Genomic DNA, 14,584 nt, shown 5'->3' with positions numbered 1-14,584 from the left:
TGAGGACCAAGCGGCCAGACACATATAGGAGCCTGTGCATGGTCAGAGGCTGAGAGCGAGAGCAGCCTGGGAGCAGTCACAGGGCGGGAAGGGGAGCCGGGGCAGGGGGCCGGAGGGCAGCAGGCAGCGGGACCAAACAGCGCAAGAGGCAGGGCACTGGAGGAGAGCCGGCAGAGGCAGGAGAAGCAGGGGCGGGTGGGTTTTCTTATCCAAGCCAGGAGAGACTGTCAAGTAAGTGTCAAGCCCTGGAGAGGTAGGCAGTGAAATGGGATTTAAAGGAGCTGCTGGCACTTGGTTGAGAAAGACTATAAAGGCAAGGAAGTGATTGTTCCCCAAGTCAGAGGTGGGTGACCCTGGGGAGGGAGAGGGCGACGGCAGGGCCAGGCATGGGGACCTCTTGGGGGTGCTGAGAAGTTCTATTTCTTGACCTGAATGGGGAGACAAAGGTGTTTGTCTTATAACAACAAGCTTTACTTTTGTTTATATGCTTTTTATTTTTTAATTATTTTAATTTTGATATCATTAATCTACAATTACATGAGGAACATTGTTTACTAGGTTCCCCCTTCACCAAGTCTCCCCCACAACCCCCATTACAGTCACTGTCCATCAGCGTAGTAAGATGCTGTAGAATCACTACTTGTCTTCTGCGTTGCACAGCCCTTCCCATGCCTCCCCCCACATTATACATGCTAACCATAATGCCCCCTTTCTTTTTCCCCCCTATATGCTTTTTTAAAAAAGAAAAATCTGTTTTACTTTACAATACAAACTTTTGAAGTTGAGGCCTACTAGGAGGTGACTGGGACTCTGCCGAGAGGCATGGGGAGCCGAGGACAGACTGGGGAGGGGGAGGAGGGGCGGGGGCGAGGGCGAAGGTGAGGACAAGGACAGGACATTGAGGAAACGTCAAGTTCTGGCTGAGTAAGAGGGAAGGCAGCCACTGGAGGGCGCGGGAGGCTCCGGGAGTGGCTGATGGCCCTGGCTCCGGCCAGGAGAAAAGCTGGTGGAGAGGGGCTGATCCCGCTCCTTCCAGCAGTGCGGCATCCCTCCCTGAGCGTAGCTGCTCAGTGCTTGGAATGTGGCTGAGGTAAGATGTGCCGTGGGTGCTAAACACATGCTGGAATTTGAAGACTTAGTACAAATGAGAGAATATGAGAAATACCTGAGTAGTTTTAAATGACAATATTTTACACATCTTGTGCTAAGTAAAATATATGACTAAAATTAATTTCCTTAGTTTTTTTCCCCTTTTAGAAGTGGCTTCTAGAAAATTCAGAATGACACATGTGGCACATATTATCACTCTATTGGTGATACCCTCAGCACACAGAGGGGTGTCCTTGCTTGACACCTGGGACGGTGTCCCCTGCTGTAAGAGGAGACAGACTCCGCACCTGCCTGCGGGAGGCCATGGGCAACTGGCCCTTTTTCCTCCACCACAGCCTCTCCACACGGTTCCCCAGCCAGCTGTCCTTTAGCTCCCAGAAGGTGTTGGGCCCCCATGCTCGGGCCCTCACACATGGCACATCCAGACTCTTGAGGGGTGCCCCAACCTCTGGGAACTCCCTCAGGGCCCTGGATCCAAGCTCCCCCTGGCCCCGTCCCACCACGGTGTATTTGCTGCTCTTACTCTGGGCCTGACTGTTCATCAGACTGGATGTTACCTGAGGGGAGCTCACCTCCCCGTGTTCTTGCGTCTCAGCACTGCCTGGTGCACGTCATGTACCCAGTATATGTGGAGTGAAGAAATGAGTGAGGCCCCGTGAGGTGGGTCTCAGGTACCAGGAAGGAACAGCTGTGAGCAGAGGAGGAGCGTCCCCAGTGGGCTGGGCAGGGCAAGGAGGCGCCCAGGGCCGGCTGCAGGGAGAGGCTGTGGGTGGAGAGCAAGGAACAGCTGCTGCGGGAAGGGCAAAGGGAAGTGATGAGGCTCACCAGGCTCATGGGTCCATCCCGAGGACCCAGCACAGACCTGGGCCACACCACACATTTTAATGGCTCCAACCCACCTGCTGGGTTTGACATCAGTCAGTGGCTGGCATCTGCAAAGCCATCCTTAACAGGTTTTTTGAGGCAACATCTGTGACAAAACACTACTTTCTTTATAAAGTGCACATAAATGCTGTATCATGGACCAGGGTCTGGTCATCAATGGCACATCAGGCCCAGAGGCCCATGCATGGCTCTGTGTGAGCCTGTGATGGGCTAGGAGGTAACCTAAGAGGGCAGCCCCAGGGAAAGCACTGGCAATCACTGGGCCTGCAGAGAAGCCCAGCTCAGGGCTAAACACTGCAGAGAGGAGACCCACTACTCAAGGAGGGAATGGCATCAAAGTGAGACCAGTGCAGCCAGGGAGGCAATGTCCTAGACTGGGGGGTCAGCGAACATTTTCTGTAAAGGGCCATACAGTAGATATTTTGGGCTCTGTGGGCCACAGGGTCTCTGTCGCAATGGCTCAACTCTGTCCTTGTAGCATGAAAGCAGCCACAGACAGCACGTAAACAAGGAGCGTGGCTGTGTCCCAATAAAACTTTATTTATAGAAACAGGCAGTGGGCTGGATTTGGCCTGTGCACCATAACTGGCCAGCCCATCTATGCCTCTCTAAGAAATGGGGCTGTCCTTCCAGCCTCAGAACGCTGACGGTCCCAAGGCTGGCTGCCATATCTCAAGCTCCGAAGGATCCCCTTAGAGAAACGCTTCCTGTCAGCCAAGCACTGGTGAGTTTCGGGAATATCCCACGTAAGAAAAGGGAGACTCAACCCACTATTGGACCAGAAACACGTCAAATGGTAATATTTCTTTGCATCAGTAAAATGGCAGCCTTATCTCATTAGCTGAGGTCGTTTTCCTCTCTGGCATTTCAGGAAATGTGAACCAAAGGACGTCTGCTGGGGTATCTAGAGTTGGGAGTGAGGGGTAGAGGGAATGTAGAAATAAAAATACCTTGCAGGCTTAAGAGCAAAGTCACTTTTTAAACCAGAGAGTAGCTCTTATCTGCTGTTTCCACCCTGAAGGGTCCCTTCCTTGTCCCTTCCCAAAGAGCCCCCGGCATCTCTAGTGCCCTGCAGTGGATGAGGAGCCTTCAGGAAAGAAAACCCCTCAGAGCTAATAAGACCTGCAAAGGCACTGCATGTAACATGGGGACACGGCCAGTGGGAAGTAGCAGGCATTCCTGGCAGCACAGGAACAGCGAAATGAGAAGAGGACAGAGAGTTAACTGGATATCACCCTGGGTCTGTGTGGGCAAATGTTTATGTAACCACAGTGGAGATGCTGTACTAATAGCAGCCTGTCTGCTTTAGAATGCAGTTGCCAAGCAATCCCTTTCCTCTCATGCCCAGGAGCCCTGAGATGTCTGTGATCGCTTTCTCCTGCCAGAAGGCTACTCACTGAGGTCAGCACCTCCACGTTGGCGCCTGTCAGGCAGAGGTAGCGGACCACGTCCAGAATCCCATTGTTGGCTGCAAGGTGCAGAGGCGTTCGTCCATACTGGAAGAAAGAAAAAGACCAAGGACAGTCCTCCTCATGACTGTTGCTGAGGATGACATGTACAGAGTGGATCCCACAGGGCCAATGTTGTGTGAGGGATCTCGGATCCATCCCTTCTCCTGAGGGAGGAAGCCAAGGAGAACATTTTCAAGTATTAGTCATTTAAAAGAGTAACTTCAAAATAAAACTTCAAAGGATGAACAAGTGGGAGGCTTATCACAGATAAGTAAATTAAGTTTCCTGCTGCGCCAGCAGAAAGGAGGCATGAGTCAGGGCTTAAAGGGCCCCAAAGTCCCAGAAAGATCTGCACCCCAGTCCAAATTTAGACACAGTAAAGGAAGAAGGGATGGAAGGATGGCTGTTGAAAACACACTAATGAGCTGAAATTTCCAGGCCATGCCCATCAAGCCAACATTTTTTATGCCCGTGGTTCCCAAACTGTGTGCCGAGGCACCTCAGGGTTGTGAGGTGAATTCATAGGGTGCTGAATAATATATTAAATTTCTGGTGGAACCTGTGGGTTTAGATACCAGGCGAACTGCCAGCTCCAGGTAGTTCAGAGTCTCAGCATTAGATTGCACTGCCTTCCTTTTGCTGAGATCATGTCTTTGCATGGTGCGGTCTGGCAGCCGCTGTAATAAGCAAGTTTCTTGAGAAATCAGTGTAAAACAGAAAATGAGGGGGGTGATGACTGAATTGAGTCAAGGCACACGGATCCCATTAATACAAAATTGTGGTCATGTAAGAGTGAAATAAAAAGAATAGTTTCTTTTCAGTTTATGTTGATCTTTTTTCCTAACAGATCCTAAATATAAACATAAATTCTTACTGAGTGGTCTGGACTGAGCTACTTAATAGACAAAATAGGTGTTTCTTTTGTCCTGGGAGAACCATAAAGAATATTACTGAGACATTAAGGATGTTGAGAACTGAGAAAGTTTGGGTACCTGTTTTCTGTTTATTTGCAAATACAGGTTTTTGTTATGAAGTTACCACATGCCCATTTAGAATATCCATTTTCAAATACCAGAGAGTTGAAGTGAGAAGGAACAGAGGAGGCCTTGGAGATTTGGATGAAATGTTTGGACTGCGTGCAAGGAAGAGGACCTTGGCAATGGAATGGAGGGTTCTAGAGCAGAGAAGGACAGCAAGGGAAGTGGGAGGGAGGAAAGGGACCACAAAGTTTACACTTTTGAAGGAACCTAACCTTTGACAGAACAAAACCCTAACTCCTTGGCGTTAGAGTCCAGGGCTTTCGCCCTCCAGGCCCAAGGCCCTTCTCAGCTGCATTCCCCCCTCTGCCCATTCCCTCCTTCCTGAATACCTATAGTGCTTTGCCGGCAGGGGCTCCCAGGGGCTCCCAGTCAGTCCCCAAACACACTCACGCACCACGCGGTCTGAAAGATACTCTCCCTTCTTCTTCTGCCAAAGTCCTAATCATTTAAAATGATCACCTCTGAAAAGCATTCCCTGGCTTTTTTAATGTTCAGATGGCCTGAGCCTCTGTTCCAGCAGTGACCACAGTGAGATGCTGTTCAGGGACAAGCAGCACGGGGCTGAGAACCATTCCCGGTGCTGTCCACAGCTCCCGCACACCAGGCTGTCAGAGAAGGGCACTGCCATGCGCTGGGCAGGCCCCGGGTGCTCACTCATGCTCACAGAGGCGTTTGCACATGTGAGCAGGTGCGTGTAGGTGAATGCATGTGTATGACATGCTTTATCTTCACTGGTAAGAAGAACCCACCCAGAGGAAGAAACGTTTATGGGCGTGCACTCTGCGCCATCCAGCTCAGCTCCCCCAGGCGCCTCCCAGCACGTGGAGTTCTACAGCCACTCTCCTGATTTTCACGAGAAGACAAAAATGTCTGTCAAGTCTGCAATGAGCACCAAACATAGTGCCAAGTCCCTGTCACATACTGAGGACAGGGGTAGGAGCTCAATGGCCATCTTTGTCTTGCACACACTGAATCTTGGTAAGGAAAAGGCAGAGCATGGCACGGGAAAGGGGGTGAAGTCTGCCCGTGGGACACGGGCTGTCACTGTGCCACGTCCATGGTTACTAGGGTAAGTCCATGTAAAGCCAGATGTGCTTTCTGTGGAAATAATGTCTTCCTCTTACTTTCTGCATATCTTTTAGGCACTGCTAGAGCCCCACCTGCTTTCCTAAAAAAAAAAAAAAAAAAAAGGAATAGAGAAACAAAGCTGACATCAACCCTTCTGAAGAAGGTGTGAGGCCCAGAGGTGGCAGTGCACTGGGCCTCTGGGCACTGAAGGCGCCCTGGGGGCCTGTCTGCAGGTACAAGAACCAGAGCTGCTTATCACCAACAAGCTGATGCTCTGGGCTGTTTCTGAGTACTGGTCTGAACCATGCTGGTGATTTCAAGAGGCTGAGATTGTGCAACTAATGGTTCTGCTTCACCTGAGCTCCATGTAATGACAAAATCATCCACCAAATGCCTTCTCTGGGCCACATTCAGTAAGAACACATTTGTGGGCATATATAAATAACCATAACCATCTGCAGAATCAAAAGCATAGAGACTTTTCCATTAACTATACCAGTTGTTTTTAAACATGAAGTCTAGGATTATCTTGCTGGGTATTTCAGTGCACCTTGCATACAGGCATGGGATAAACACCTGATCCCTTCCTTAGATGAGTGCCAAGCAGTATGACACACATTGTCCCTCCTGTTCACAGGAGACAGCTAAGCCCAGAAATTGTGCACACAGTAGGCAGCTGTGCACACACGGCCAAAGCTATTCAAAAGAGTGCCACAATGTTCCCTGAAGCTGCTTTTTATTCATTTAGAGACTCTTGGAAGGAAAGTGAAGGTCTTGATGTTCCTTAATATTATACTTGGCTTTCCCCTTAAGGCACTTAAATAACAGACTTGGCAAGATTAGAATGGAGTAAACTAAGAAAGCTACCAGCAGCTAATGGCTAAGACCTGGGATACTGCCTTTTCATACATCTAGAATGTGAAGATTACCAATTTTGATTTCTACTAGGATTAATCACATAATAGACAAGAGGAATAATTTTTTTGTGGAAGAATAATTTTCTGGCTGCTTCAGATATTCTTTTACTTCAAACAAATCATCATAAAATTCTGCTGGCATCATGCCTGCCATTTATAAACAAACATTTCCCACACTTAGTTAATTCTATTTGGATGTTGTTTTCAGCACAATCATAACAGAACAGTGCTTGCCTACCGTAAAGTTACATGGAAAAAACCACTTGAATATCCATATTCTATGGTACTCGGTGATGAAACCCTAGATGGTATTCAGGGAAAAGGGAGCATGTGAGCTAACTTACCTAAGTCAACATACTGGGTTTTTTAATCAACCTAGATGATGTAATTATTTATTCTCACTTCTTTATTATTCACGAAATTACATTGTGCCTTTAGTCTTACTAAATTTATTTAGCACAAGAAAGGTGTTATGAACATTTGACCATCCAACTCTCAGTAGGGGAAACATAAGAAATCTGGTCCTAGGAATCTCAATCAAATCATAAGTCATTAGGTCTTTTCCTGAAGATGTAGTGCTGCAGAAAGATACCCTAATTTATACCATGTTGTTTGATTCCTCTATAGGATACAACTCCCCCCACCCCTCCATACACACACTCTTTCAATGCTCATAGTGGTAAGCCAGGTATGAAGTGTTTATGAGTGTAATAATTTTCTGTTACTCTAGAAAATTACTCCTAAGTCATATGTAAAATATGACTTAAAGTGGAGAGTCCTATAAAAAACAGCCGGTCCATATGAGTAATGCTGACTGAGCAATGAAGAGATGCAGAGAGAAACTTGGCCCAAACCCAGTAGCAGGGCAAAGGACAGACAAAGGCGGCCTCTGTGGGGACCTTTCCCTCCGGCGTACCTTGTTTGAGATATCCAAGCTGCAGCTGGCTTCACAGAGGGCCACCACAATAGGCACGTTGCCGTCTTTGCAGGCCACGTGCAAAGGGGTGTTGCCATGCCTGTCTTGGAAATCGACGAAACATCCCTGGCTGAGGAGAGTCTGGATGACCTCCATCTGACATCGTCTCACAGCAAGATGAAGAGCAATGTGTCCGTCCTGCAACAAACACCAGGCCCATGAGCGCTGTCCCTAGCACGTGGACCTGGCCACTTGCCTTTCCTGCCGCCACTGAGCCAGGCTTACCTGGCAAAAATCGCTCCTGCAAAGTCTGAAGAAGGATTAGAAAACCCAAACTTTATTCCTGTGGGGTGGAGAAGAGGCTTCAGCCATTCCACTCTGACTAATCACAGGCTAAAGTGGCCATCAGTGTGATTTATCTAACCTTCGCCAGCACTATTACAGAGAAAAACTCAACACTTCTTTTTATCTCTGAATTTATAGGACCTGAGTAATCATTGGTACTCTAATGGCCTGCTTTGCCAGGTATTTGAAAAACACTTTCAAAAACATTTGCTTGGCAATCTTTACTAATCAGTTAGAAAGCCTATTATTTTATTTTACATTAGGAGAAACTGAGAAAGTGACTGACATGATTTCCTCAAGGTCTGTCACATACCTGAGAAGCAAATAGAACGACCTCTGGCTCCCATGGAAGACCAGCCTGGGAATTCCTACCACCATTACAGAAGCCCCGGTGAACAGATATATGGAGTCAGGAGCTAGGAAGGGTTTGGAAACACTCCTGGGACTTAGCTGCTCCAGGGTTTCTCTGCCCAGTGCTGCTGACCTTGTGGGCCTATCCCATGGGTGGCAGGATGTATAGCACTACTGGCCTTTGTCCATTAGATGCCAGAGGTGACCTCCACCCTCACCATGACCACCAAAGGATATCCCTGAGCCATCATCAAACGTCTTCTGGGCACAGAATTGTCCCCCATTGAGAACCACTTCTCTGTACCAACAACACCCTCCACAAATGGCAGTTACCAAATTCCTAGAGTCTCAAATCTAATGATATATGACATCACTTAAGTACAAGTTCACAATAAAAACAGATTATGCTGATTTGCTTAATTAAAAAACAACATCTAATCTAGAACTGAGATTGTTCCACAATTATGAGTGGTTTACAGTCCCTCTAGGAAACAGCAGGTGATGGAAGTCAATAAATCACCTATTCCTTTGTTTACCTACAAATTACTAGTGTGTTGCCAATTCTAGTCCTAAATGAGGATTGTCTTGGGCTCAAAGATGATCACTGGACCTGCTCCAAAGCTAAAATGTCTAAAAATTAAGGAGCACCCTGAGTCATTCGGGCATAAATAGTTATATGCCACAAATGAAAATTAATTATTAAACTGAATCTAGAAAAGTTCACAGAATCTTTGGAGTAGAGCAGAGAAAGAATAATTACAATTTGCTGCATTCAAGTTTATTATTTTAGGTAAACTTGTCAAGGAGTCTTGTGGTTCCTCCAGCCCCTCAGATCACTTCTCAGTAAGTATGATGCATTCACTCACAAAGTACCTTATCAGAGGCATTAAGGTCGGCTCCATGTTCAGTCAGGCACTCCACAATGTCTTGGTAGCCCCGGGCAGAGGCTCTCAAGAGGGGTGTCTCTCCCTCTCAGTTCTTAATGTTCATATTGCAGCCTGCTTCACAGAGGGCTTTGGCCACAGAGTAACAGCCATGACAGGCAGCACAGTGTAGGGGGTTTCTTCTTCCTGGCCAAGGAGACAAATGCATAGAGGAAGAGAGAAGGCAATAAGATGTAAAAAAGGATGGCATGGTGAAAGTCTATGCCGAATTCAGCAATGAAGTCAAGGCAGTGGAAAGAAAGAGCTTGTAGTTACTGGAGACAGTAATGTGAAATAAAGGACACAGGTCTGATGTCTCTCCTTCATTTGTTTTCTTTCCTCAGTGCTTTTGTGTTGGATGAACTCGGCTTTCTTAGCATTTTACTGACAGCTGACTTTTTGGGAATCTACTGGAACCACTTCCTTAGATGCTTCTTAGGGCTCAGCTCTTCTGGACAACAGAGCCCCAGTGTGGGTGGATTTAAAGCATTTTTCCTGTAGAAGTGACTTCATTTTTACTTCATCTGCAACTGCTAACAGTGGGAGAATGCTTCTCTTAATAAGAATTCTTCTAACAGAATGCCTCAAGATTTGTGCATGTATCTAAAACAAAGATGAGCCTACTATTGCTCTGGGAGATGATTGTGATAATGTGTTTTAATGAGTCAAGCAAAGGGCAGGCTGTGAGGTCTGTTGGGCTGTAAGACCTAGATGCTCATGGTCAGCATCATTAGACACATATAATTCAGCTAAGAGAGGCTGCTGTAGTATAGCGGTTACAAACAGAGAACCAGACTATGTGTGTTTGAACCCTGGCTCCACCACTTATGGGCTGTGTGACCTCAGGCAAGTTACTGAACCACTCTTTGCCTCAATTCCCTCTTCTGTAAAATGAGAATGTTGATAATAGTAACATACCTCATAGGTTGTTGTCACTCCCTCCCTGCTTCTGACCCGCAGATAAGGGAGGAGACACAATGAAACATCGAAGATCTGAAAGGACCAGCCAGGGGACTCAAGGCTTCACTGCTCAAGAGTAATGCCCAAAAGGCACTTCTCATATTTATTGAGCAAATGAACTTGAAATGAACTCAAACATCATTATCTGGCCTTGAGTCTAGCCCAAGGACGCAATGCTTCTCAAGGATTCCGAAACCATGTGAAGGCGGCCCCGAGCCATGAGAACTGCTTTGGTTCTCATTCTGTTTTTGATCACACATCAAGAGTTGTGGGAAAAACAATCAAGTCATGCGTATTTGTACATTTGATTTCTATATTACTTGATTTATATATTAATCCCATTAATCCCACGGTTGTCCAGAGGATTAAAAGAATGAATGAATGAATGTCAGTGCCTCTGAGGCCCTGTCCTCTGTAAACAGAAGACCTAATTTGGATAAAGCTCCAGAGGACTCAACCGTACCATCTGGCTGCCTGCCCAGAGCAGAACGAAGCGAGGACTTCCACTACCATGACCCACCTTGTCCTGGAAATTGGGGTTAGAGCCGAAGCTGCACAGTAATTGAACCACATCGGCGTAGCCATAGCAAGCTGCCATGTGAAGGGCTGTCTCTCCAGACTGCAAAAGAAAGGGCCATAGGTTCAGAGCTGCCTGTGGGAGAAGGATGCGAGGATGAGAACCCACGGACTGGGGGCCCACTCCCACACATGCCCTGCTCCATGTCATCAGCTGTGGTGGGGCCCGCCCCCCACTGTGCCAGTTGCCTCTTTGGTGACTGGGCAGGGGCTTCAAGTGGAGTGCCCACCAAGCAGCTAGGGTCAGACCCACACACCTGGTCATCCTGTTTGTCATAAGCCTGCCCCAGGGAAAAATAATTTTCCTTTCTGGTGAGGGCTATTCTCAGCCTTCTTTATATACTGATATTTCTAACTATGTGATTTGTTTTTGAAACAAAATTCCTTTTTTAATAGTAAGTTCTTTAAGCAGTTTCATTTATTAACAAGCTTCTCATTTCAATGTCTATGTGTACAGTGTTATTTCTTACATTATCAGAGATTTTAAAAAACATCACTGTTAGCCCATGCAATAATTTCCTGTAAATTAGTAATAGGTGCCACTTCCTTAGGATATTTTACTTTCTGTGCCAAAAAATTGTCAGAATAAACTGATTTAAGACGAAACAAAGCAAGATGCTTGTTGCCACTAGACAGAAAACTGCCATAAAAAATACAAGTATCTTTGATGTAAATGTCATCCTTAGCTATGGTACAGTGCACAATCCATACAACTACATGTGGTGGCCCCGAATGAACACGACAAATTAGTCTACAAGAATTAGAAGCAGAGAAGGGGGCACACTATACACAACATATGAGAAGGCGGGAATCCCAGGTGTGTGTTCCAGCCCTGCTGACTAAGCCACAGGATTGCTGTGTGGCCTGAACAGAACATGTTCACGTGAAAGGAAGGTATCTGCCAAAGTTGATCATTTTCATATTTTTGCCCCACAATGCCTTACTTTCCATGCACTATCTCATTAAGCCATTACCAGCAACTGGGAAGTTGGCCTTGCCACCCCCGTTTAAGAGGAAGAGGACGGTAAAGAGACGCAGCACATGACAGGTCAGTGAGAGATTCAGGACTCTGCTCGTTCTGGTTGCCTTCCTAGTGGAACTTTGAGTTTTCATGGTCAGGGGAAGACAATTCACGGCTCGCATATTATGCCAACTATCTAGCAGACTTCTGCAAAAAGCAGATTTTGATATTAGATCAAGCCAGCAGCATAAAGAAACTTAAAAATTAAATTCTCTGCAGGAAGATGCTGGTCCTGAACTCTTCCCGTTCTTTGGGTCCCGATGCACATGGCATGCTAACACTCAATGCAGCCTTTTATTATGTGCCCTGTCCCTAAGGGAAGTGGCCTTACCTTGTCTTTAACATCCAAAGGGCATCTGTTCACACTGAGAAATGTCAAGGTCTCTATGTGGCCATGCCGTGAGGCCCAGTAGATGGCATTGGAGCCACCCTGTGCAGAAACCAATGAAGAGTCACATTTCCCGAGAGCTGGTGGATGTGAACACGCCTCTCACCCAGACCCGCTCCATTTCCCTCTCCGTGACCCCACCCTCCAAAGGAGCATCTTCTAAGGGGAACGGAACCCCCATTTCCCATTTCACTCTTCAGTTCTGATAAAGGGACCAACTTAAATAAGATGTTAACATTCGGGAAGCTGGGTGAGGGGACACAGGAACTCTCTCTACTATCTTTGCAACTTTTCTGGTAAATCTACGATTATTTCATAGTAAGAAGTTGTTCTTCTTTTCTTAAAATCTTCATTTCAACCTCTGGTTAGAATTCCCTCTGTTGTCAAGGGTGGGATCCAGTCCACTTACAGCTCTGCAGGAAGTCTCTGGAGGCGGATGACACATCTACTGTAGTGACTATGGGCTGCTCATCAACTGTCTATACTTCCAGTGCAACTATACCTCTAAGTGTAGCACCCTTACTCTGTTGCCCTGATAAACAGGCAGGCAAATACATTACTCATGAGATTAATTAGATGGTGAAAACTTTCCCAAATGTGACGTCTGATAACACTGTTGAGTCAGTGTCATTCGTAAGGAGTGAGTCTGGGGTACTGCACAAAGAACAGCTGATGTAGAGCCAGCAGAGCCAAGCGGAAGGGGTGTCTGCCTCTCTCTTTTCAACGTAGGTTAGGTGGGGCCAGGCTATTTATAGGAAACCGTTCTTTATACCTGAGAAATGCAGAAGGGCACACAGGTATTTTTCTAAGTTACCTCTATGATCAGGGAATTTGGGAACACTTAAAAGATTAATTCCTTTGCAATGAAACAGAATAATGACTTTATCCTGGACATCGATTCTTGAGCCTCTTTTAAGGAGCAACTGTAGTATTTGAATATTCCCACAGCCAGCAGCAATAAGTAACAGAGGTGTCCCATGCTGGAATAAGAGAGAGAAGAAATACTACTTTTCAGGTTTAGCAGGGAAAGAAAACTGTCATTGCTGTTGCACACACAGGCACGTGACTACTACTGGGTAGCAGGCAGGGAGAATCAGGAGAACACACAGCACTTGCTCTTCTGGATTCACAGGTGACATTTTCATTTGCGGGATGAGTGCATTTAAAATTTCATGGTTAGAGGTGCAATAGGTACATGTGGAAAGGCCTTGCATGAAGAAAGGTCCTCAGTACAAAAGACCTTATTTCTTGCTCAATTCCCTCCCCAAGCTGCAGTGATTTTCCCCACAGTATGTAGATGGCAACAGGGAGAACAGAGCCGCGGATGTGGCCTTTCCAGCTTGGACTTGGAGGTGCAGTCAGTGTGACCCTCCCGCTCCCCCACTGCCCCTGGCAGAACATATCAGACCTTGTTGGGTTGATTGACATCATAGTTGGACAATGAGCCCAGGAGGTGCTGCAGGCCTGGGACGTTGTCGTTGTTGACGGCATGGATGATGGCTTTCATCACAAAGGAGTCCTCCTCATCCTGAGAGAGACAGTGAAGAGAAAAAGAGTTAGTTTGCTGGACACAATCCTCTTATCAACATAAGAGGAATCGATGCTCATTTATTAAAAGGAGCACTCCAAGGAAAGCATGTCACCTCATCACCAAATCCATGGGGTCATGAAGGTAAGCAGGCTGCTTTCTGCTGCTTCCATGTTGGAAACTAATGCCATCCACTATTCATCACCCGGAGAGCAAGCAGCTTTCCAGATTTAGATTTAGAACAATAATTGATGACCGACTACTCTTTGTGTTTATCTTAGGAATCTTTCAAAATACACAGCCCCCGAAACCACTGTGGAAATTGTAGGTATAACTCAGCCTCTCATCCTAGATGAGGAAATCACAGAACCAAGGAAATGATGCTTTTGAATAAGAAAGTCTCAATTTGTAATTTTTCCAATTACGGGATTATCATTTCTTTAATTACTAGAAATTCTTCCTTCTCTAGGGATATGGCAAAATACTCTGAATGTTGGTCACAATTATTTTTTATAAATAGGCCCTAAAAGAGGAAGAAAGGTAAAAATAAAGGCCAGAAAAAGGAAAACAGATACCTAATTACAAAGGGAAAATAACTAGAGAATGTTGAACAAGTGTGTTAAATCTTTGCCACTTTATCAAAGTTTTTCATAATAAGATATTTCCAAAATACAGTCCACATTAAAACCAAGGCATAAGCTTGAAAAATTCCAAACAAAATTTCTGGATTGACAGAGGGGTGGCTGCTAAAATTTCAGATCTGGAAAAGTGTATCTACAGAGGCCGCATCTCTGCTCGTGGTATGGAATAGCGAGCATTCCTCTGCCTGCTTTTTCTTCTCTATGGATTTGAATTCAAACAAATTTCACGGAGTTCTGATAACATTTGTGTTGAATACATGCTCAAGAATGCCACTGGTTTTGCTCTTCCATCACAATCCAAGAGAAGCAGGGAGAACAGGAGTGGTGAACAGACGGTTAAAGCCGGGACCAGGAGGGTGGGATCTTCCCACCTGCAGCTCCTCCTACCCAGGCCCGAGGCCCTCTCCTGCCCTCAACTTTTGATTGCAACACATATATCTTCCCCCAACTGATTATTCAGGGTG

General features: G+C 46.2%; 1 protein-coding gene across 1 annotated transcript in view; it reads right to left on the bottom strand.

The window, feature by feature from the left end:
* Nucleotides 1–236: 236 nt before the first annotated feature.
* The window catches only part of LOC140847713 (death-associated protein kinase 1-like), a 70,866-nt gene continuing 56,518 nt past the window's right edge, over nt 237–14,584 (bottom strand). The window contains exons 4-11 of the mRNA XM_073228706.1: nt 13,360–13,479; nt 12,766–12,931; nt 11,895–11,993; nt 10,487–10,585; nt 8,957–9,153; nt 7,388–7,585; nt 3,393–3,491; nt 237–1,873 (exon numbers count right to left, since the gene is read on the bottom strand). Coding sequence (XP_073084807.1) covers nt 11,902–11,993; nt 12,766–12,931; nt 13,360–13,479 — 378 coding nt within the window. The 3' untranslated portion in view covers nt 237–1,873; nt 3,393–3,491; nt 7,388–7,585; ... (1 more) ...; nt 10,487–10,585; nt 11,895–11,901. The remainder of the gene's footprint in view (nt 1,874–3,392; nt 3,492–7,387; nt 7,586–8,956; nt 9,154–10,486; nt 10,586–11,894; nt 11,994–12,765; nt 12,932–13,359; nt 13,480–14,584) is intronic.

This window comes from Manis javanica, chromosome 2, assembly GCF_040802235.1.
Source record: "Manis javanica isolate MJ-LG chromosome 2, MJ_LKY, whole genome shotgun sequence".
Taxonomy (NCBI): Eukaryota; Metazoa; Chordata; class Mammalia; order Pholidota; family Manidae; genus Manis; species Manis javanica.
Note: the sequence above shows the minus strand (reverse complement) of the source record. Positions and strands in the feature narration are given on the sequence as shown.